General features: G+C 39.2%; 2 protein-coding genes across 2 annotated transcripts in view; both read right to left on the reverse strand.

The window, feature by feature from the left end:
* Positions 1–1,013: 1,013 nt before the first annotated feature.
* LOC122453179 (structural maintenance of chromosomes protein 5-like) lies at positions 1,014–7,374 on the reverse strand. The gene is made up of 2 exons (XM_043487064.1): positions 7,079–7,374; positions 1,014–1,277 (listed from the first exon to the last, which is right to left on the reverse strand). The coding sequence occupies exons 1-2, from the start codon at positions 7,267–7,269 to the stop codon at positions 1,127–1,129; spliced, it is 342 nt and encodes a 113-aa protein (XP_043342999.1). The 5' UTR covers positions 7,270–7,374; the 3' UTR covers positions 1,014–1,126.
* An 11,063-nt stretch (positions 7,375–18,437) lies between these two features.
* Positions 18,438–24,851, reverse strand: part of MAMDC2 (MAM domain containing 2) — a 152,602-nt gene continuing 146,188 nt past the window's right edge. Inside the window, exons 13-14 of the mRNA XM_043486525.1 lie at positions 19,576–19,660; positions 18,438–19,437 (exon numbers count right to left, since the gene is read on the reverse strand). Of these exons, the coding sequence (XP_043342460.1) occupies positions 19,373–19,437; positions 19,576–19,660 (150 nt within the window). The 3' untranslated portion in view covers positions 18,438–19,372. The remainder of the gene's footprint in view (positions 19,438–19,575; positions 19,661–24,851) is intronic.

Here is a 24,851-nt window from a genome sequence, read left to right on the forward strand (position 1 = left end):
TCTTAGTCATTCTTTCCTTGAATACTGCCTCTTCCTTAGTCCATTATTTTCCTTTAACTAGCAGGTCTCAATCTTGATTTCATACTTTTTATTTTTTTGCTTTAGCTCTATATTTCATTTTTTAGAAAAACTGTCAAGTATTTTGGTTCACATATTCTCGAATATGTCAGCTTTGTTGTTTTACCTGTCCATCAAGGTTCTCTCTCATGTATTTTTATTTATATTCTCACTGATTCTTTTTCAAATTTACCTGATCTTTTTGTTACTTACTCCTTTGCAACCTTCTTTCAGTTCCTAAATAAACTAAATACTCCTAGTTTACATTCTATATATACAAGCTCTATAGGTCAGATTATATAACCTGTTGTTTTTATTAGCTCTCATTTCTGATAGTTCATTTCCTCCTATGCTTTGTGATTTTTTGGGGGTATGGATTCATGAATTTCTTGGAACTTTATGTTAGATTTCTTTTCAGGACTGTATTGAAGGCATTTTCCTTCAGAGGATTTGCATTTGCTTCTGCCAGAGATATTACTAAGCGAGGACACTTTAAACTAAAATTACAATGTATTTGTTGAGGCTTGTTTGAAAGATTTTTTTTCTTTTTCCTTCTACTACTGTATTCAGAGATAACAATGAGACAAGTAGCCCCACTTTGTGATTTTTTTTTTCCCCTGCTACACACTACTCATAGTTTTATCTTCTAACTCTTCTACATCCTCAGGACCCCCAATCCTATGCAACAAATTCAAAGCCAGGTTTCAGGGCACAAGGTAAGTAAAAAACCCTGGGAAAACAACTCCAGAGTTTGCAGAAATCTTCAGATCCAAATCACTTTGTTTGTGCTGTTTGTAAACTTACTTCTCCTTTTCACAAGTCCAGTAATACATTTAAAAAGTTTCTTACACTATTTCTAAGGCTGAAGGTGTTACACACTTGGAGAATTCTCTAGGTATATAGCAAACTACTTCTGGAAATTGAGATCTTTCCTCAGTGTCTCTACCTGCCAACTTCATTATCTATATTCAAGCAAAACACATTTGACATACCCAAGGAATTAAGATGCAGAAATTGATTTGTTACCAAAAGCAATTCATGGTTTTGAATTTTGTTAAAAGTATCTATGTTAACTTACCTTATCTGCCCGTCCCATGAAAGCAGGTTTGCCTGCTAATCCAAGGCAAATGGCACATACGATGCTGGACTTCCCTGTTCCATTAGCGCCAATGATCATATTCAAGTGGGGCCCAGGAGATACTTCACAGACATCATATGTCCTAAATTATAAAGAGGTGAGATTACTAAGTAGAGACAAGAAGTGAAGAATATTTTCCTACCTAAAGCAGTTGCTTTACCCTTATCACTATCTACAGGTTTCCTCAAGTTCTTTAAAAACCAACTAACCTTATAAATTTTAATGTAAGTAAGATTAGTTTATAGGTTGTTAATAATTTAGATGGGAAAAAAAAATCTGTCAGTGAGAGAAATGAAAAAGTGACAAAGTATATCTAAAATTAGGACATTCATGGGAAAATAAAAGTTCACGTAATTTTTTTCAAATATTAAGTCTGCTGAATAGAGCAAAGTTTGATACAATTTATTCTTAAGTAATTCTAATACATGAGAAACTACATCAAAGCTACTGTACAAATGAGTTTTAAACAAATTATATGTAAGTGAAGTAATGGCTCATTCTAAATTTGTGTATTTTACATTTCTATTTCTCTTGAATTAAAATGCTTACTAGAAACTTATCATAGTCAACTGAATTATTTTTATTATAATTAGAAAACTGAAGACATAGCAACTCAATAGTTTAGTTCATTAATTTTTAAAAATAACATGAATTTCCTTTAATATGCTGCCAGACATTCACCAAAGGATCTATTTCTAGTACAAATTAAATTTTATTCCTATGGGAGGAAACAAGAGTGCATCATCACCAGGCATGTCTGTAACATTCCCTCATACTAGAAAGCAGCATGCTGTCCTGCTCTCTACCTGCAACAGTAGCAACTAATCCAGATTAGTCTTCAGGGACAGCTATGGCAAGATGTGAAGGAAACTGACTCAGTATCTCTGTACCATGTCCTTGAATATCTGGAACTGGAGCCCATAAGTAATGTCCTGTGCCCAGTGTCAGCTGGCTACCAACTAATTCCCCAAGGGTAAAAGCTTAACCTATTACTAACTTGCTAGGTATTCAAAGAATTTAACCAAGCACACTTCAACTTTAATACTCCCAGAAATTAATAATTCTGAAATTCCAAGTGGTAATAAAATAAATACAGGTGGTAAAGAGAAGTATTTTCTGGCAGGTTTCCAACCCCACTTCTCTGCAGAGCATCCATCTTTTCAGAAGCTTTATTCTAGTAACAACAGAGTCTTGAAACAATCCTTTACAACAGTTAAAATAAAACTAGTTTGGGAATTTCAGACATCTGGAAAATTATCTGACTTGGAGCTTCTTAATCCCAACACATGCAGTTACATTCTTTTAATATTTGAATTTCCTGCTGTGAACTGTCTTACTAAAATAGTGATGCAATTAGTATTTAAGCAAACAAATACAGCAGAAAAAAAGCATGAAAACTTCTGACATATATCGTTACACACAAATACTATAAACACAAAAAGCTGCCAAAAACTAAATAAAGCCTCTGCAATAAAAACAAAAACAAACAAACAAAAAAAAAACATTCTGAGTCTACAATATATTTATTGGAAATTACCTTTTGTGAGTTCCCTTTTCTCTGACCTCTCCCTGAAAAAGCTAACTTCAGAGGCCAGTTTACATACTTTATCTAGTACCTCATAATATTCTCCATGGCCTCAGGTAACATCTATATACTGAAAGTCAGTTCAGATGACCTACAGATGCAATTCCCACCTCAAGAACTCTATTTGGATGTCCCACAACAGTCACTTCAAACTTAACATATTCAAAACTATTACACTGGTGCAAAAGTAACTGGTTTTGCATTGTTGAACTTTGCTGTTTGATGTTGGAATAGATTTTCAAATAAATATGGTTATGTTACACATCATTTTAATGCACATTTTTTGCCTCTTTTTTGCTAATGACTTATTACTTGCTGTGTATTTTATATTTATTTTAGACTAGGGAAATGATGTTAGACAAAATGCAAATTCAAGCAATTTTCTTATTCGAGTTCAAAATGGGTCATAAGGCAGCGGAGATAACTCGCAACATCAACCACGCATTTGGCCCAGGAACTGCTAATGAAACTGCACCGTCTCAAGAAGTTTTGCAAAGGAGATGAAAGCCTTGTGAGTAGCACACTGGCCGGCCATTGGAAGTTGAATGACAACAACCTACTGAGAGGATCATCAATGCTGAACCTCTTACAACTACATCAGAAGTTGCCCAAGAACTCAATGTCAATCCTTCTATGGTCATTTGGCATTTGAAGCAAATTGGAAAGGTGGAAAAGCTCAATAAGTGGGTGCCTCATGAACTGACAAAAAAAAAAAAAATTGTTGTTCTGAAGTGTCATCTTCTCTTATCGTATGCAACAACAAACCATTTCTTGATTGGATTGTGACATGTGACAAAAAGTGGACTTTATATGACAACTGGTGATGGATGACCTGCTCAGTGGTTGGACCAAGAAGAAACTCCAAAGCACTTTCCAAAGCCAAACCAAAAAAAAAAAAGGTCATGATCACTCTTTTGGTGGTCTGCTGCCCATCTGATATACTACAGCTTTCTGAATCCTGGTGTAAAGAAACCAGTACATCTGAGAAGTATGCTCAGCAAATCGATGAGATGCACAGAAACTGCAATGCCTGCAGCCAACACTGGCCAACTGAATGGGTCCAATTCATCTCCATGACAACGCCTGACCATACATCACAAAACCAACTCTTCAAGTTGAATGAATTGGGCTACGAAGTTTTGCCTCCACAGCCACATAACCTATCGCCAAGCGATTACCACTTCTTCAAGCATCTCGACAACATTTTGCAGGCAAATCACTTCCACAACAGCATGAAATAGAAAATGCTTTCCAAGAGTTCAACGAATCCTGAAGGACGGATTTTTACGCTACAAGAATAAACAAACTTACTTCTTGTTGGCAAAAATGTGTTGACTGTAATGGTTGCTATTTTGATCATTGTGTTTCAGTCTAGCTACAATAATTTAAAATTCACAGTCCAAAACCGAAATTACTTTTTCACAAGCCTTAAAAAAAAAAAAAATCTAAAACCACTCTTGCAGTCTCTTAGTGAAAGATACCATTATTCATCCCCCTGCCAACAGCAGAAACCTAGGCATCATCTTTGATTCTTTTCATCTCCTTCACCTCTGTTCACACTACCCACCCACTCATCATTCCATTTATCACCAAATAATGTTGGTAAACAAGAAAATCTGACACTGTTTTTAAAAAAAGAAACAGATAAAATAGGACCTTTCATAATTTAGGTCTAGATCATCTTTTTCTACTTTCTATCTCCTTCCCCTATTCTCTAATTAGACCTCTAAAGTTTACCTGTAAGGAGTTTCCTTCAGTTTCTTGACTATCTTATGCTTCCTTCTTCCTCAAAGCCTTTGCATATGCTATTACTACTGCCTAGAAATCTCTTCCCTCTACTCTCAATCCCACTGGACTTGGTTAACTCACAACAATCTTTCCCTTTACTACTCTCTTCCAGGCCATTTCAATTCTCTAGGCCTACTCTTCTTACTTCATTCCTAAAACTCAAAGTCTTCTCACAAAAATAAACAAAACCTTACTTAGTTCTGCACTTTCCAGCTACCTTTTCTTTCTCCTCTTCACATCCAAGCTTTACTTCCTCACACTCATTCATTCTTCTGACTGCAAAGTTTTCCACTTCCACTACCTCAAAGCGCCAAAGATCTCCTGACTGCTAAATGCAGCAGGTGCTTTTCTGTACTGTTATCTGACTTCACGGTATCACATGATGTTTTTGAAGCACTCTTTTTCCTTGGGTTCTCTGATAATACTCTCCCACGGGTCCCCCCTTATTTCCCTGAATAGTTCCTTCTCAATCTGTTAGTTCTGCTTGCTCATAAATGTTGGCATTCCTCTCGAACTCTGTACTTAGACTTCTATTTCTATTCCCTTCGAGGCAACTTCAACCATTTCTGCAATTTTAACAATCACCTATATGCATGATTCTCAAGTCTCTCATCTATTAACATTTTCCTATAAGCTCCAAACCCTTATAAATACTGCCCATCGAAGACGTTTTAGATGCCCCACAGGAAACTTCAATTCACAAGATACAAAAGGCATTTATTACTACCCTCCCAGAATTACTCCCTCTTTGGCACAGCTCTATACCAACTAGCCAAGAGAGAGACTTGAGAAAAATGCTCCATTTCTCCTTCACCCTGATGCCTCGCAATTAATCTGCAGACAAAATCCTGTCAAATCTATTCTTTCTGCTCCTAACTTCCCACTGCGGGACTCAAATCCCGATTATCTCTGCCTTCATATTGTAAAAGCTTTCTCGCCTCCAATCTTGCCCCCTTCCTAAATCATCCTTCACACTGCTTCCAAAGTAATATAAACCACATGAGGGTGCATGCGTGTGCGCTATTTCAGTCATGTCCAACTCTTTGTGATGCTATGGATGAAGCCCACCAGGCTACTCTGTCCACAGAATTCTCCAGGCAAGAATACTGGAGTGAGTTGCCATGACGCCCTCCAGGAGATCCATCCCCTGTCTCCTAATTCTCCTGCATTGGCAAGCAGGTTATTCACCACTAGCACCACCTTTGAAGCCCAAACCACATATGATGCCCTATTTAAAATGCATCCTGGCTGCCTACAGGATAAAGTTGAAATTTCTCAGCACAGGAAACACAGACCCTCAATAATCCTATTTATCATCAGTATCAACTCTATCCATACACTCACTCACATCCTATGTCCCAGTCATACTAGGATACTGGAAACTTACTAAATACAGCAAACTGTTTCAGGTAGTTCCATGCTCTTCCCTTAAGACTTTCATATCCTCCAGTACAAGGCCCTTCTCACAACTGTGGAGGAAATTAATCATTTGATCCTTTGTGCCCCCAGGGCATCCTGATAACACACACACACACACACACACACACAATTATGGTAGGTACTTCATTTGACTATATTTATCTTTCCTGGTTTGAATTTAAACAACTCAGGTTAAGTATCAGCTGAGTAAACCTGGTCAAATTAACCTCTCTGAGCTTATCAGTGGAGATACTATAAAGAGTTATGAGGAATGAATGAGGGTACTGTGTAAATAAAGTACCTATTTCTATACCTGGCACAGGATAGATGCTTTAAAAAAAATGTCGTTATTGTTACTGTAATTGTTTTCCTTGGGCCACTGTGCAAGCTTAAAAAATAATAGACAAATGAACTGCAAGGTGCTAGACGGATACACGGTAGTTGTGTTACAATATCTGCAATTCTAAAGTGAATACTATAAAAAAAAAATAATAAAGTGAATACTATGATTAGTTAGTTGTCTGAAGGGTGAGAAAGGAACCAGGGAAGAAAGTCAGATTTGAAGGAGTCAAGGCTCTGCTGCGTAAAGCAACAATTGAGAGCAGGGTTTAATTTTCTGGTACATTTCAGGAAATGTCTCCATCCATGACAACCATCACCATCTTTGTCCACCTGATAACTGCCTTCTCTTCACGAATGTGCCACAGCGTCACTGTCGCACTGATATAACTGTTGCTTTTTGACTTCCCAGGTTTTGTGAATTACAGATTATGTCTACAGGCCGTGACTTCCAGCGGGAGGAGATGTAATTCCCTACGTCCACTGCCCGCCATTTGACGCCTTCAAACAACTTTGGCATTAGGAATTAAAAAACTGCAATACACAAACGCACACACCTACCACATCAACAAACACGTCAATCTCCTCGGCCCACAAGCAAATATCCTCACCGCAATCCCAGGGCGAATTTACTAAAAGCCTCAAAAGCCAGGCACACCTCTACCGACCCGCCCCCCGCACGCACGCAGCTTGCGCCCCTCGTGTGTCCGCCGCTGGCCTCCCACGCCGCGGCACGGCCTCCGGTCACTCACAGGAAGTTCTCCATCGCGATGCGGACGATAGAGCCTTCCACGAAAGGCCCGGACGACAGCAGTGGCGGTGGCGCCGCCGGTGGGACCGAACTCTTTTTCTTGCTCGGGACTTCCGACGAGGGGTCACTCAGGACAGCTCTCTTGGAGGCCAGGGAGCTTGGAGTGGACGTTTTCCTGCTCGGTGTCGCCATCCTGGCGGTCTCTCTTCCCGGCTGTGGCTTCCGTTCCCACCTACCTGCGGCCCCAGCGCGCCGGCGTCCCACTCCCGCGCGAACAGCGCGGCGCGCGACTGCGCGAGAGCCCGCCCCGGCGCCTGCGCAGTCCCTGCCTGGTAGCGTCAGCGGGCACGCCCCACCCCTCCGCCCCTTGCGGCTCCTAGGAGACGCGAGCTGGCGGGAATGGGACGCGGTGGCACACGGGAGTCCGCGGGAAGCGGCCACGGGACTGCTTTGTACATTTCTGCTTTTTTCCGATTTTTTTTTTAACTCAGAAAAAAATGTCAGCTGCATTGAATGTTTTGGAAGCCTTTTCAGTGCTCAAGGAAACATCCACGAGGGGAGGGAGTGCGGGACCTCGTCCTCTTCTGACTGTGCTTTTAATCAGGTCCCCGTGTCTAAACAAAAACCCCAACAAAGCAAGCTTTCAAATGACTGTGCCAGCTCTTCCCTTAAAACAGCGCTCGGATCTGTTCCGCTCTCTAACAGGTGGAAAGATTACACCGCACAGGTTTTCTTCACTACCCCCACCACCACCCCCGCTCCCTAATTCGCTAGTAAGAATTCCTCCTTCGAGCTTTCTAGAAATACCCCAACGAGCGCGCTGGCATCGTTGAGAGGATGCTTCCACTTAAACCTAGTCAGGTTCATCTAGTTAACTCCCTTATTGAAGATGAGGTTCACTGAGGCCTCTACAGGTCTTTAATAATGTCTGATCTACAGTAGGCTAGGCTGAGGTAGTGAAGGAGCCAGGCAAGCAGGTCTCAGAGCTTACGTTCTGCTGTGGAAGACAGGAAAAGAACACGGTAACCTACATAGGATCAAGATAATTTGGTGATAGGTGTCATGAAGAAAAAAAAACAGAATGAATGTAAGAGAAGAAGCGGGGAAGGCCTGTCAGAGAAAGTGATACTTGAGCTAAATCCTGAAGAAGGAACTAGCTGAGGAAATGAGAAAAGAACATTCCAGGCAAGGACCAGAGGCTCTGAGGTGGAAGCCAGCAGAATGAGGAACAAAGGGAAGGCGGACTAGGCTGCACCGAAGTGAGCAAGTTTGCAAAGGGGGGCCTAGCCCATCATGCATTTTATCTCAAAAGCAATGGTAAGCCATTGGATGGTTTTAAACAGGAGAGAGACAAGATCTTTAAATGGGGCACTCTTGTTGCTGATTCGTCAGAATCAAGCATAGAAGTTGGGAGGCAATTTAGAAAGCTATTGCAGAAAACCCTGATTCCCCACTCCAGGATAAATGCTCCTTTCCTAAGCCCCTGCTTCTCACACAACTGAAATCTGCACTCTTTAAAAGCTGTAACCGAAGAAAGAATATATATATTTTTAATGTGAACATGTCTTGGTTGTTAGAAAATTTTTAGTTTTTCAGCAAATTAAATAATACCTTTAAAACTGTTCAAAAGGCAGGGAATAATCTTGTTAAAAATAGGGCTTAGGAGGGTACTATACCCTCATTTGCTACATTGCTAGTCCAAATTTTTTGAGAAGTGACTTGGTAACCTGCTTCAAGAGCCTTCAGTTCAGTTCAGTTCAGTGGCTCAGTCATGTCCGACTCTTTGTGACCCCATGAATCGCAGCACGCCAGGCCTCCCTGTCCATCGACAACTCCCGGAGTTTACTCAAACTCATGTCCATCGAGTCAGTGATGCCATCCAGCCATCTCATCCTCTGTTGTCCCCTTCTCCTCCTGCCCCCAATCTCTTCCAGCATCAGGGTCTTTTCCAATGAGTCAACTCTTCGCATGAGGTGGCCAAAGTATTGGAGTTTCAGCTTCAGCATCAGTCCTTCCATGAACACCCAGGACTGATCTCCTTTAGGATGGACTGGTTTGATCTCCTTGCAGTCCAAGCGACTCTCAAGAGTCTTCTCCAACACCATAGTTCAAAAGCATCAATTTTTCGGTGCTCAGCTTTCCTCACAGTCAAACTCTCATATCTATACATGACCACTGGAAAAACCATAGCCTTGACCAGGCAGACCTTTGTTGGCGAAATAATGTCTCTGCTTTTTAATATGCTATCTAGGTTGGTCATAACTTTCCTTCCAAGGAGTAAGCGTCTTTTAATTTCATGGCTGCAATCACCATCTGCAGTGATTTTGGAGCCCAAAAAAATTAAGTCTGACACTGTTTCCACTGTCTCCCCATCTATTTCCCATGAAGTGATGGGACCAGATGCCATGATCTTAGTTTTCTGAATGTTGCGCTTTAAGCCAACTTTTTCACTCTCCTCTTTCACTTTCATCAAGAGGCTCTTGAGTTCTTCACTTTCTGCTGTAAGGGTGGTGTCATCTGCATATCTGAGGTTATTGATATTTCTCCTGGCAATCTTCTTTCCAGCTTGTGCTTCATCTAACCCAGCATTTCTCATGATGTACTCTGCATATAAGTTAAATAAGCAAGGTGACAATATACAGCCTTGTGAAAGTGAAGTCACTCAGTCGTGTCCGACTCTTTGCGACCCCGTGGACTGTAACCCACCAGGCTCCTCCGTCCATGGGATTCTCCAGGCAAGAATACTGGAGTGCATTGCCATTTCCTTCTCCAGGGAATCTTCCCAACCCAGGGATCAAACCTAGGTCTCCCGCATTGCAGGCAGGTGCTTTAACCTCTAAGCCACTAGACATCCTTGACGTACTCCTTCTCCTATTTGGAATCAGTCTGTTGTTCCATGTCCAGTTCTAACTGCTGCTTCCTGACCTGCATATAGGTTTCTCAAGAGACAGGTCAGGTGGTCTGGTATTACCATCTCTTTCAGAATTTTCCACAGTTTATTGTGATCTGCACAGTCAAAGGCTTTGGCATAGTCAATAAAGCAGAGATAGATGAATGTCTTTTTATGCCATTAAGTATTTTTATAGGTGGGAAGGAGGCTCAAGAGGGAGAACGTATATATATACTTACGGCTAATTCACACTGATGTGAAACTAACACAACATTGTAAAGCAATTATCCTCCAATTAAGAATAAATAATAAAAAATATTTTTCTGTAACATGGTGTTAAGTAACTATATAGCATTCCATCAAACAAATGTACTGTAATTTATCTAAATACTTCTCTTTTGTTGGGCTCTGTATGACTGGAAGTTAGCATGAGTCGGAGAGGTGCTGGCAGGTTATATGAGCCTGTGCATGCTCAGTCTCTAAGACATGTCTGACTCCTCGCAGAACCATTGACTGTAGCCCGCCAGACTGTTCTGTCCCTGGGATTTCCTAGGCAAGCATACTGGAGTGAGTTGCCATTTCCTCCTTCAAGAGATCTTCCCAACCCATGGATCAAACCATCTCTTACAGTGCCAGGTGGATTCTTTACCACTGTGCCACCTTGGAAGCCCAGTGCTTCCTAATATTCTTCAAAAATTTCATACACCCATAAAGGTATATACATGTGTTTATTAACCAACCACATCTGGTTTCTTAAGTGCACTGGTGAAAACTGTTGAAAGGGGTAGTGTTAAAGAAGTAGAAGGAGGTCTTTAGAAATAGAATATCAATTAACCAGAATCTGATGCTAATGAATGAGTGAACCAAAATGGTTAATCCTACACATCAACTATTTAAAGTGCAGTCATCAGTTGAATTCATTGTGCCATCCTTGCTACCTAGTAGACATAGCAAAGCAATTGTATTTAACTTTTTATTGACCAAGGAATAAGTGACCAGGGGGCATTTTAGTGATGGCTTTCCAATCCTGCAGAAACTTTAAAACAGACAGGGCAGGGTCAAGGATTATAAATATATTTTACCTCCCCATCAGAATGCCATCTTTTGTCTCTTGGCTTCACTTCAAGCCCTGGATAGCAGGGGGGGTGGGCAAGATGCATGGAGTGGGACTCCACTGAGCCATCTCTGACTGAGATAGTTTTCTCTTCCAGTTCTAACAACCCTCACAGGTTAACAGGAATACTCTCCTCTGGTTTATATACCAAATGAGAGGGAATATTCCTTTTGCTTTTGGTAAATTCATAAAGTAGAAGAGTGAACCTTCCAGGCTTGGGGAGGGAGGGAAGTCAGATGCTAAAACCTTGACTCCCAGGAACAACCCTACACACACACACACACTCTCTCTCTCTCTCTCTCTCAGTCTTTCTCTCTCTCTCTGGTCAACCTAGTGAAGGAACTGATCTGGAGGGCTAAAGAGAATGATCACCTTTCTCACAGACAGCTGAAACCCCAGACAAATTCTGCTAGAGGTAAAAATGTCTAATCTCTGCAATTCTTAATTTTTAAAAATTGGTTTCTAACATCATCCTAAAGTTGAAAACAATCAAAATATCTGCTGCTTCTTCGTGTAGCTACATTAGTATTGGAATTGATTATAGTAATATCTAACACTAACAGCATTTACCATATACAAGTTGCTGCTCTAAGCACTTTTTCATAACTCATTTTTATGTTCTGGATCAATGTCTCAATAGATCTGTGTCTTTCTCAAATTTCCATCTCTTGAATACAAAAACCAACTGAAAGACTCAAGAAATCATTAGGAATTAATGTAAGGTTTCAAGTGTTCTTTGTGATATGTCATGATAGGAAGCCTAGAGCTAAACAGGCCTTCATTTCTTTGGAGGATATCAACTAGGAAAACAATATTAAACAACTCCAGAAGGAATTTACCCTCCATTTCAAATATAGGGGGAGAGCAAGCATTCTCCCTCACACCCAGTTACTTCCTATAGAAAAGAAAGTTGGTAATTGTCAGCACTGTTCTAAATCTGTTGATATCAGCTTCATAAATTATAAAATAAGTGAATTTTTTACTATTAGGAACTGAGAGTGACATTTCATCTCATTATCTCCACAAGCTGGGATGCTGAACTCTCCCATAAGCTTGTTGGTTTTAAGTTCAATTATTTTTAAGTACAAAAACAAACTCATAGGGAAAAAAATCAGATTTGTGGTTACCAGAGGCAGAGGGTGGGGAGAGGGGAAATTAGATGAAGTTGATCAAAAGGTATAATCTTCTGGTTGTAAGAATAATAAGTACTAGGGATGTAACATAAAACTTGATGAATATAAGTAAAACTGCTGTGTGTTACATATGAAAGTTTTTAAGAGAAATGCTGAGTTCTCATCACAAAAATATTTTCTCTCTTTTAAATTTTATATTTATATAAGATGGTGGATGTTCATTAAACTTATTGTGATAATCATTTCATGATGTAAATAGGTCAATCATTATGCTGTACACCTTAAGCTTAGTGCTACATGTCAATTATATCTTAATAAAACTGGAAAGAAAAAAAGGAATTAACCCTGAACAACTGGCATAATTTAATTTTTTTAAATCTATTTAAAAAGTTACATGTGAAATATATGAATACATTCTACTCTTAAAAATTAGAACAATACAGATAAAATTGTGTACATTCGACATTTTTTTCTTCAATCTTGTTGCTGCACTCCTTATCTTCCAGAGTTAACTACTCTTACACTTGCTCAGTGTGTAATGTAATGTCTTTTAAGGCTGTTTCAATATTTACATGCATTTTATCTACAGAAAATATGTAATAGTATTTTGAGTGTGAAGCATTATGTAAATGCACTATTATATAAACACACAATGTATTATATGCATACATATCTAATATATTAACATAAAAATATGGTATGAATAGTTATGCAACTTTTTTTTGTTCAAAAATATATTTTTGTGATATATCCATGTTGACAGATATATTGATAAGTTTGGCTCCCTTTTACCTGCTATAGAGTTTTTGTATGAAAATATCACACTTTATCCACTACTCTAATGATTTGACAAGCAGATTGCTTCCAATTTTTCATTTTTACAAACACTACTCAGGGACTATCTTCAGACCTGTCTTTATATATATGTACTAACATTTCTCTAGGATAGGTATCAAGATTAAAATTGCTAGATCATATACTACAGAAATTATTTTCCTTCAGTTTCTTGAAATTGTTGCTTATGGGCAATTTCTTAGTAACTGTGATTATTTGAAAATTATGTCTAAAAAAATTTCTCTCTCTCCCCACCGCCCCCCCCCCCCACCCCCACTTCTAGCACTGGTTTTGACTCAGTGATTTCTCTCTCCCCCTCCCCTACCTACATACACACAAACCCCTTCTCTATATAGCACCCTCTTTTTCTCCCACCAGGTCCAGTTTCTATGGGGCCTGAAACTTATATAAGTTTTTAAGCCCTCTCTGAAGAAAAAAAACCATATTACAAATACAAAATGAGAAGAGTGATTATTACTTCAGAATGAAAAAATAAATCACAGCCTCAGCACCACTGACCATTGACAATTTGGGTAAGGTAAAATCGTTTGCTGAGGGAAGAGGAGGCAGCTGTCCTGTGTACTGCAGGATAGTCAGCGGCATTCCCGGCCTCTACTCACTAGATGCCAGTAACACTTGCCCAGTTTTAATAACCGAAAAGGTCTCCAGACTTTGACAGATGTCTCCTGAAGGATAAAAGTGCCCCCAGTTGAGAGCCACCGCTCTAATCCTACCCACTTTTTCAGAGAAATGATTTTTTTTATTCAGCTCCGCTTATGAGTCTAACCTTGTCTAAATCTCCTAATTTCTAAGGAAATTAAAGATAATTCTTTGTCAATCTTACTCATGAACATATTTGCACACATGTAGCAGTGTTTAAAAAAGTAAATATGTCAATACTAAATGGGCTTATTACAGAATTTGAGGGTGATTAAATATTGTCAAATCAAATCAATTAATATGATTCTTCATATTAAAAGAGTGCAGGAGAGAGACTGAAGCAGGAAAAATCATTTAATTATTTTCAACACACATTGATAGTTAAAGTTTCTAGGGAGCTATGAGTAGAAAAAAACTTCATTTAATCAATAAAAGGCAATACTAGAAACCTTTAGCTAAATCATATTCAATGATGAAATGTTTAGAAATATTCTCAAGTTCTGGGAAGATGAAACTATCACTACTTCTTTTGAGCACTATATTGGATGTCTTAGCCTGCCAAATAAGCTATGAAAATAAAGCAACTAGAGTTGAGAAGGAAAAACCAAAATTGGCCTTTTAAAGAGATCTGACAAAATAGCAAAAGAAAATTGTGGTAGGCAGAGCAATGGCTCCCCAAAGATGCCCACATCCTAATCCTGGGAGTTTGTGAATATAATACCTCCCATGGTAAAAGGGAATTGGCAGATGTGATTAAAGATCTTGAAATGGGGTGACTATGTTGAACCATCCAGCTAGGCCCAATATAATCACAAAAGTCCTTATAAGAGGGAGGGAGGCAGAGGAGATATGATAATGAAAGTAGATGTTAGAGTGATGACACAGCTGGAAGGGTGCCATGACATCTTGGGTATCTAATTCTGCTGTTTGTTGACATCTGATTTATGCTTCTAGTGAATTGTTTCACTAAATGTTTTGTGCTTTTGTATTATGAGCCCTTCCATGTGGTTTAATATGTAGGAAACTTGTACAGCCTGGGTTGAGTGTGTGGCCTTCCAAAGAGTCTTTATATTTGTTTCTACCGGTGCCCCAACTGGTCAGTGACATATTTTCAAGTTAAACTTTTAGTGCATGGATTTCCAGACCATGAAATTTTGATAAGCCAAAGAGAATCCTTATATCCTTCATAATTTCTGGAATCAACATATGTACTTGTACTAAACTAAATGCTTTTATTGAGAATTTATTTAGTTCAGCAATATTTGTTGAATATGCTAGGCAGAATAGTTACATAACTGAATATGCTACCATCTTGAGGAGATGGATGTAAAAGCAAGAATTTAGGTTTAGCATGATAAATCTTGTGAGGGGTATGAATACAGGTAAGCAGCACAGAAGAACCATTTACAATGGCTGGAGTAGGAAGAGCAAAGTGAAAGGCATTGCCCACATGCTGGTTAAAATGAACCTTGAATTGCAAATAATAAAAAAAAAATATGACAAGAGCATATGGTTGCTTTATCCTTAAGATGGCACTATAAACTCACAATTCCTTTGTAGAGAAAGGCTATATAAAAACAACTGTGATTTATCCAAAAATCTCAGTCAACCCTTATAAACTAGAAATGCTTTTGTGTGTCAGATACTGAGGACTCATATGTATCACTTTCATTTAAATTAATCTTTACAGCACCCTTATGAAGTAGAGATGAATATTTTGCTGCCCCATTTTGCAGACTAGGAATAGGAGTCAGAGATGGTAGAAGTGACTTGCTTTCAGTCACAAATCCTGTAAGTGGCAAAGCCAGGATTTAAACTGAGACAGCCTGAACCTGGAAACTGTGCACTTAATCATTGTATTCATCTCTTTAGAGTAATCCACGTGTAGAAAATACCATAATATTAGAATGGTCAGTTACAAAAACTCTCCCCACTATCCTGTTCTGGTTAAATAACACTGGAGAACACGTCCCTTGCATGAGAAGTCAGAGAGCCCATGCCTTAGGCCCCAGAGAGTGACAGAAGACATCCAGACACCAGAACACTGTGTTAGTGTTGGTTCTGTCTGCTCTGCCCAGACTGAAGCTGGAGGCTTGGCCTGCCCTCCCTCTCAGATGCTCTTCCTAAGCACTCCCTGGGAATATGGTTTCTCCAATTTGGCACTCTGCTTATGGTAACAGGTTTAGGTCTCTCTTTTCCTTGCTGATATACGAGGACCTTTGTGATCTCCATGCTTAATATAATACCTGGAGCATAGATTTCTTAATACATCTTTGTTAAACATTTTCTTCTTCCTCATTTAACAAGACCTTGCATCAGAGCCCTATTTTCCTTAGACTCTCCTTTGCTCCCCTCTAAAGAATTTCCAACACAAACAGCAAATTATAGGAGAAAAGGCAATCTGTGTGAATAAGTAGTTTCCATCTGAAGCACTTGTGTGTTTAGGTAAGAACTGGAATAAATGCTAACACTGGGTTTAAATGGTTAAGCAGTATTTATTAGCTAGTATGCCTTTCACAGGGGCATTTCTAAACCTGAGAAAACTATACTGTGCTTACGATACTTTGCAAATTTTCATCCAGGTGAAATATAGTTAAAATAAAGGCCAAGGGCAACCTGAAAAGGAAGAATGGCATCCAATCAGTGAAACATGAAAAGGGGGCGTGAGAGAGGATAAGTAAATCCACTCACCTTTCATCTCTCTTCTCTTCTATGAACTTCAAGTTGTTTTTCAGCAAGAAATGGTAATAGTTACTTCCTTTCTTTCTGCCCTAAGTCAATAATTAGCCCCCAACCCCTACCCCCTCTACTTCCCACCCCTACTGTTAGGGGAAGCACACTGATTGAAACCGCCCACCCTGGCCAGGCACCATAGTAACCATTTGCATGAGTTGTTTTATGACAGGAGGTCCTGGTAAGGAACACAGAACTAATAAGCCACCACCAACGGAAGAGTTCTGGAAAGGTCTAAAGGAGACACCACCTGTCTGACCACCTCCCAGAATCCTTCTCTCTGGCATCCATCTTGGCTGAACAAGGCGTGCACCACCAGGAAGGACTCTGAGTCAGAATGATTGGCTAAAGACAACCTGGAAACTAATCCCATCACCATAAAACTGCAAGCCACTGGCAGAGCTGTCCTTCTGGGTTCCGTTACCCTGCTGCTCTCCTCCTGGGCACCCTTTCCCAATAAAGTCCCTGGCTTTGTCAGCACATGTGTCTCCTCGGACAATTCATTTCCAAGTGTTAGACAAGAGCCCAGTTTTGGGCCCTGGAAGGGGTCCCCTTTCCTGCAACACTACCACCACCAACTCCCCCCACCGCCCCCCACCCCCCCACACACTTCCCAAAGCTGCTGTCCCAAGTAGTATTTCTGGTTTGGCAACCTCCAGGGTAGCCAATAAATCCTCCTGCCTGTGGGAAACTTGGAACCTTAGGTATTGGGAATGAAGTTGGTAGCGAAGCTGGGAGGTTCAGGAGGCAGTCTTGTGAGGATTAGAACACAGGTTTGGCAGTGTTGAGTAAAAATTCAACCAAGTCGACTGTCATGATATAATGGCTTTACTGAACAATTCATGAATTGGGCAGCATCCCATCTAGTGAGTAGAGAAGGGTTCCAAGGATTTCTACAAAATGGAATGCTTTTGTAGACAGGAAGGGAAAGGGAAAAGGAGAGTGGATTACTTCATCTTCTTTTTAGGGATGGGAAGGGTCTATGTGGCTGATTACCTCACTGCTGCTGACCAGAAAATTCCAGACTGATCTGTTAAGACTGCAATCCTAGGGGAGGTTATAATTGCAGTTAGGTTAGCTATTAAGTCTTGGTCTGCTGATGTGGGACTTAGTACAAGTAACTACATTTTGGGCCTGTCATTTCTTTTTTAAAGAACAGTGAAACCAAGGTTCAAAGACAAGCCCTACACCAGTTGCTGAACTTGAACAGATTTAATTTCTTACTTACAAAATATAACAACCACCACTAGCTCTACCTTATGGTTTGTTATAGGATTAACTGAGCAAATTCATGTAAAGCTCTTTGAACAATGTCTGATAATAATAAATATTCAATACATATTAGCAATGATTATTACCATGTGTGCATGTGCAGTTGCTCAGTTGTGTCCGATTCTTTGCAACGCCATGGACTGTAGTCTGCCAGGCTCCTCTGTCTGCAAGAAAACTGGAGTGGATTGCCATTTCCTTCTCCAGGGGATCTTCCCGACCCAGGAATCAAACCCTCATCTCCTGTGTCTCCTGTGCTAGCAGGCACATTCTTTACCCCTGCTTCACCTAGGAAGCCTGATTATTACCATGGGTTTATGTAATCTGTAAGCAGAGTCTGGTTAATTACTTCATTCATTTATAGAATCATTGTCTTCACAGAGTTTACATTCTAATAAGATACAATTTTGGAGAAAATTGAGATTGCTTATGTGAAATGAAACACTTTTTAAAAATTAATTATGTATCTATGTTTGCAGTGCTTATGCCACTAACAAAAAGGATTAAGAAGCATTTAATTGTAGCAGAGAAGAGATTCAAATTAGAATCAGCAGTTATACAGTGAAGCTATTCATTCAAAAAAATATATTAGGACTTCCCTGGCAGTCTGGTGGTGAAGACTTTGTGCTGATCCCTCATCAGGGAACTAACCACGCCAAAGAATAAAAATAGAAATTTTTTAAAAACAGAGAGAAAAATATGTTGAAGAAGGTTGCTTGAGAGTGAGAGATTTTCAAATTATTTTTTATTAGGTAGTCATAATTTCATAATAGCTGTTTGGATATATAAACATGTCTATATAATTTTCTAAACATGTAAATAAAAGATAGTAGTTTACTACATCTGTTTGAACTCATATAACTCAAAACATTACCAAAACATTTATTTTAAAAATCAGTAAAATTGTTTAACACACTAGAAAAATTTAGGGGTGTGTGTATATAAACATTTTCAAGCTTGCTTTATGAAAAAAAAGAGTGCAATTTCTATCCAAGTGTTCAGAATGACTTTCAAAAATAGAAAAAAGAAGGTAGCACTGCTTTGTAATACAGCATTAATTAATACTGACTTACCCTGGAACACTGAAGAAAGATCCTTTGTTATCACATATGGTAAACATATTTAAAAATTAATACTCCATTTCTATGAATAAAACATAGAAAATAGACTTTATTTTCTTAGAATAACTTGTTACCATGAAAAACTGCATTCATTCTGCAGATATTACTGACATCACACATTATTACTTTAAAAATATTTATGATACTTGAAGTTCAAAAGGAAACCCACAAGACCTGTCCTCCTCCCAGTACATTCACTGAATGCAGATTTAAGTGAGCACATCTCATTTGATTGTGCCCTTTATTTGTATACTTTAAAATGACTACAATATAGTACATTTGTATTTTTAACTGGTACCAAAGTTAAGATGTATGATCTAGGTAAAACCAGCAGCCTGTACTTCTAGTAACAGTTGTCATACGCAAAAAAGAAAAAAAAAAAAGCCCTGAGTCAGTATTTTTTGCAAAAGTTATGAAAAAGAGTGCTCTGAAGTCATTTTATAACTTATGAAATGGTTAAGATTGTCCAGTATTATTTTGTTTTCATTTTGATTGAAGAGAGGTATGGCTTTTGTTTAGTTAATCCGATTCAGATCATTGCTTAATACTCAATTTCATTTAAGTCCTCAGAATATCCTGATGATTGCTGACTTTGATCTTCCATTTCTGTCAGGAAAGACAAATAGACAATATAGTTTTCTCTATTTTTAATGTAGAAAATACTGAATTTGCATTCTTGTGATTTGAAACTACTGCAAATTCCCTTTTCAGTCAAACTTAAATAATTTGAAAAAATATTGTTACCTGCACAGGATCCTGCTTGAAATTTAACATCATCAATGGCAGTATCACTTCTTAGTGACATTCCCCGAATGGCTTCAAAAATTATCTGAAAAATAATGAAATATGAGTTTAGAAATAGAGTCATCCTGCTAAAACAATGCTGGTCAGAGGCAGACCTAGGCTGTGTGGGTTTGGAAGCTTAGATTGTTCTCAGGGGCCCACTTTCAGGAAAAGAATACAAAATCACCAATTCAAATTTAGGTACAAAAGGGAATACTTATTTGGAATGTAAAGAAATTCACAACAAATTACTGGAGCCTTGGAAATTCAGGTTCCTTTCTTCTGAGACCTCTTTAGGCAATTTCCCAGAAATGTTCACAAAGAAATGCCTCTCGGTGGTGACCTGTTTTCCCTTGCTACCTAGAATATTCGACTCCTGCCACTCACAGGCCCTGTGGAAGTGAAGGGCCCAGAAGCTTAAGCTTCCATAGTCTCTCTCTAAATCTACCTTTGTACTAGTTCTAGGTGGGAGAATTAAAACAACAGATGAGACCCAAGTGTGAGCAGCACTGTATAATAGTTAAATTTACCAAAAAGACAATGGTTCACTGATCATGTTAAATACCATAACATCCAAGACACAGCCCAAGAAAAAGAGGAAACCAGTTTCACAACTTTAGATCCTAGAAGAAAATAACTGATCAAATATTCAAGTTCTAGGGAAAATATATTATCAGCTCTAAAATCACTCTAATAATAGCTAATAAACCATGGAATACTGCAGGGAGGCTTGTAGGTAATGAAAATTATCCAGAAGACACACTTGCTCTACTAATTTTATGAGCAAATTATTCCCCATTGGACTAGTTCATGATTTAAATTAAATAAACAATATAAAGTGGATAAATAATAAGCATATGAAACTATCTTGAATTTAATGACTCAAAGAAGCTTTAACAACAGAAACGTGGCAAGATAACATTAATAGAAATTCTAAAAATATAACCCTAAACAAGAATTCAAATAAATGGTAAGAAGAGGAAAAAGTGTTCTAATACATCTAGATAGGAGGATATATGAATGTAGTTAATAACTGTTTTGGTTTTCTGGACAACAATGAAATCCGTTTTTTAACCTCCAACTCTGCAATGGAAGTACAACAGAAAAATCACACGATGGAATTATATTCTGAATAGTCTGTGATTGGGCCAAAACCTTGATTTCATACAACTCTTTCCTTTGAATTTCCTAAATATCTGAGTGATAACCATTTTATAGCATTATGATTTCCCCTTTGTATTATTCCCCTGTTTGTATTTGTAAAAATTTCTATTAAATAATTGTGGTTATTTTAGAATTAGATAAAAATGTAACTTTTTCTTTCAGTTTAAGTGTATTTTATTTTCAAATGGTTACTAAGTCATTGTGCATGCATGCTAAATCGCTTCAGTCCTGTCTGACACTATGCAACCCTATGAACTGTAGCCTGCCAGGCTCCTCTGTCCATTGGATTCTCCAGGCAAGAATCCTGGAGTGTGTTGCCATGCCCTTCTACAAGGAATCTTCCTGACCCAGGGACCGAACCTGCATCTCTATCTCCTGCATTGGCAGGCGGGGTTCTTTACCACTAGCGCCACCTGGGAAGCTCAAGTCATTAGGACATAAATACAGTTTTGACTCAACTACTTGATAAAGGGAACATTAGCTATCTTTTGGTCCAGGGGCACCAGGAAAAAAATTATTGAGATTAAGGGCACCATGAGCAAGAAAATTTGAAGACCTGGTCTTAGTTCGTACCCAGCACATAATAATTCCTACTAAATGTCAGGCAGTATAATGAACAATATGAATGATATAAATATTTCACTGAGCTGAGAATTTGTCTAACACTCTCTTTCAATGACATCAAAGGATAAGAAATCAGGAGGAAAACACCTGAGAGCAAAGGAGGAAAGGTAAGCAAGGAATTCAAAGGAAATAAAATCATTCTGTGTTTTTGATCAACAGTGAGTCAGCTTCTGCTTAGCACTTTAATAAATCCCTTAGGAAAGGACATGATTAAAATTTTGCTACTTGGTACATTTTTTTCTACAAAGAAAATTTGATGACTGGAATATCATCCTGAGGCCACCCAGATACTTCTCCTATATCAGGGGTCTCCAACTTCCAAGCAGCAGACTAATACCTCCTGTCATTTTCTTTTTTTTTTTAATTGGAGACTCATTACTTTACAATATTGTAGTGGTTTTTGCCATACATTGACATGAATCAGCTGTGGGTGTACATGTGTTCCCCATCCTGAACCCCCCTCCCACCTCCCTCCCCATCCCATCCCTCAGGGTCATCCCAGTGCACCAGCCCTGAGCCCCCTGTCTCATGCATTGAACCTGGACTGGCAATCTGTTTCACATATTATAATATACATGTTTCAATGCTGGCAGATCAGTGGTGGCATTAGATTAGAAATTAAGTGCACAATAAATGTGCTTGAATCATCCCCAAATTATCCCCTGTCCCCCCATCTGTGAAAAAAATTTCTTCCATAAAACTGGTCCCTGGTATCAAAAAGGTTGGGAACTGCTGCCCTACAGGATAAATCACAAATGGCAGCAGCACTGCAGTATTCTAAAAATCATCTATACCTGCCCACTCTCTCTGATGATGTACAGATTGACTTGACTTCTCTAGTCCTCTGCATTTTCCTGATTGCCTACTGTTCACTTGACATACCCACTTTGGATGTCTAGTAAGATCAAAAACTGTGTGTGTTAAAAACAATAGTAACTGTTAATTTGCCTCCTGCATAAGCTGCCCTCCCTCTTCCAGGTCTGTTCCACCTAAGGTCTCCCTCATCTCAATAAATAGCAACTCCACTCTAGCAGCTGCTCAGGCCAAAACTTTGGTATCATCCTGGCTCCTCTCTTTCACTCAAACCCCACTTTCCACAAGGAAGGCAGTCCCGTGGGCTTTCTGAGGACATCTCATCTCTGCTGCACAGCCCCGCCCACCATGTCTGTTGCCAGGCCCACTGCAGTAGCTCCCAAAGTCTCCTCGCCCACCACCCACACCACCACAGTCTGTAGTATGGAGTAAGGAGCTCCATGTATAGCTAGAATGATCATTTAAAAGTATAAATCAGAACATACTACCTTAAAAGCGTCTAATGGTGTCTTATTGCTCTTGAAATAAATTTCAAACTGTACCATGTGATCCAAGGCCTTTCATGAGTATTTCCTGATACTTCTTTGACCTCATTACCTGGTCAGCTTGACTTACTCTTTTTCATAGCACTTACTATCACTTGATGTTACATTATATATTTTTGTTTCACATTTTCTACCTCTCCCCCGCAACTAGAATGCAAACTTAAAAAGTGTAAGAACTGTATGCTGTGTTCATTGCAGTATCCTCAGCACTTAAAAAGAGTAAATGGTCAATAAATACTTACTGAAAAGAGATATTTTGGCCTGAACTCCTATAGTAGCTCAGTCTGACAACTGATGTAGCTATTGAGAATACCAGGTCTGCCATGGTTATAAAGACCAGAAAGATTTGGGAAAGAACATATTTTTAGAAACAATTATATCTTTTTTTATAGTTTGGTACTTTAAAGTTATAAAACCCTTTCACAAACATCATCTCATTTGACTGTGACTTTAGCGATGTCAGCATGGCAGGCATTATCATCCCATTTTGAAAATGTATTAACAGGCTTCCCTGGTGGCTCAGATGGTAAAGAATCTGCCTGCAGTGCAACAGACCAGGGTTCAATCCCTGGGATGGGAAGATCCCCTGGAGAAGGGAGCGCCTACCCACTCCAGTATACTTGCCTGGAGAATTCCATGGACAGAACAGCCTGGCAGGCTGCAGTCCAAGGGGTTGCAAAGAGTTGGACATGAATGAGCAACTAACAAAAACAGTCTCAGAGAGACTGACATTCCTCCAAGATCACCCAGTGCTTGTGACACCCAGGGCGATGAGTGTATGTTGGGACTTCTATGGCAGGAGGGAGTGTAAAACAGGGACTTAGGGATGCAAACATTGGAACCAGTTAAATCTGGGACTGAGTTCTCACTCTGCAACTTACCAGCTGGACATTTGGTTTTCACCATCTTTAAAGAAGAGCTACAAGATCAGCTGAAAGAACTTATGTACAGCTCTTAGCACTGTGAGTACTTGGCACATAGAAGATGACCATTTGCACATGGGTGTCTCTGTGTTTTATTAGACACTAAGATGTTTTGGAGAAACTAGTTCATCCTGGTCTCCAGATAGTCATTTGGGATTCCTGAGGGAATCACAAAATCAAGAACATTCCTCATGGCAGATTCATATCTGTTTCATTCTAAGCCTAAAGGAATGATCTGGAATCTTTTTTCTCAAATTGGGAGCCAAAAATCTCTCAGGTCATTCTTTACCCTTTGAGCTTAAATATCCCAAGATGCCACCCCAGGTGCCTCACTACTTTGTGCTCAAAAAAATTTCAGACAACAAGTCACCTGGCAAGTCTAGTATATGCAAGGACATATACCCAGAGCTCAGATGCTGTGAAGTCACCTGCTCCACAGATCTCAAATCCTAGAGCTCTTGTGCATCAGCACCGTTTGGGGGTTTTAAAAAACATCAATGCTCAGGCTCTGCCTGAGAGACTCAGATTTGTTCCATCTGTGACACAGGTTCTCCATCTTTAGAATGCTCCAGAATCACCACAATTCTTGTTAAGACAGATTTCAGGGCCCTAAGCCCCAGAGTTTCTGGTTCAGTAGCTCCGAGGCAGGGCCTGAGAGTGTGCATTGTAGGTGAGTTTCATTTTAGATGAATATACATTTCAGGGGTTGCTGCTGGTGTCAGGACCACACCTTGAGAATCTTTAAATAGTGTGAGTGCCCTGATAACCTAAAAAAATTAATCCATCATCTCTGAATGGTGATCAGTGATATAAGGAGTGATCCATTTTCTTTCTGTAAGCAGACATTAAATCACTATCAAAATGATTCCTGGGGCTATATATTTTCCTTTACTAAACGTTTAGATAGTTTTATCCACACCAAGATAATGGGACATCCTTGAAGATGGCGCATCTTCCCTCTGTCGTTTGTTCTTAGCAATAGCAGCCTAGATGGCACTGCAGCCTGGCCATTCCTATCTAGATCTGTAGAAAATCAATTTTGATTAAGGGGTGGCATAAAATAATGTCTTTATTTTGGATACTTCTTCCTAGGAAGACTTGCTTAAGCCAAGCAGCCAGTGGTTAATATTAAGGGGTGCTCTGGTCCAGAAGAAAGGATAAGGAGGAA

Source organism: Cervus canadensis, chromosome 14 (genome assembly GCF_019320065.1).
Source record: "Cervus canadensis isolate Bull #8, Minnesota chromosome 14, ASM1932006v1, whole genome shotgun sequence".
NCBI lineage: Eukaryota > Metazoa > Chordata > Mammalia > Artiodactyla > Cervidae > Cervus > Cervus canadensis.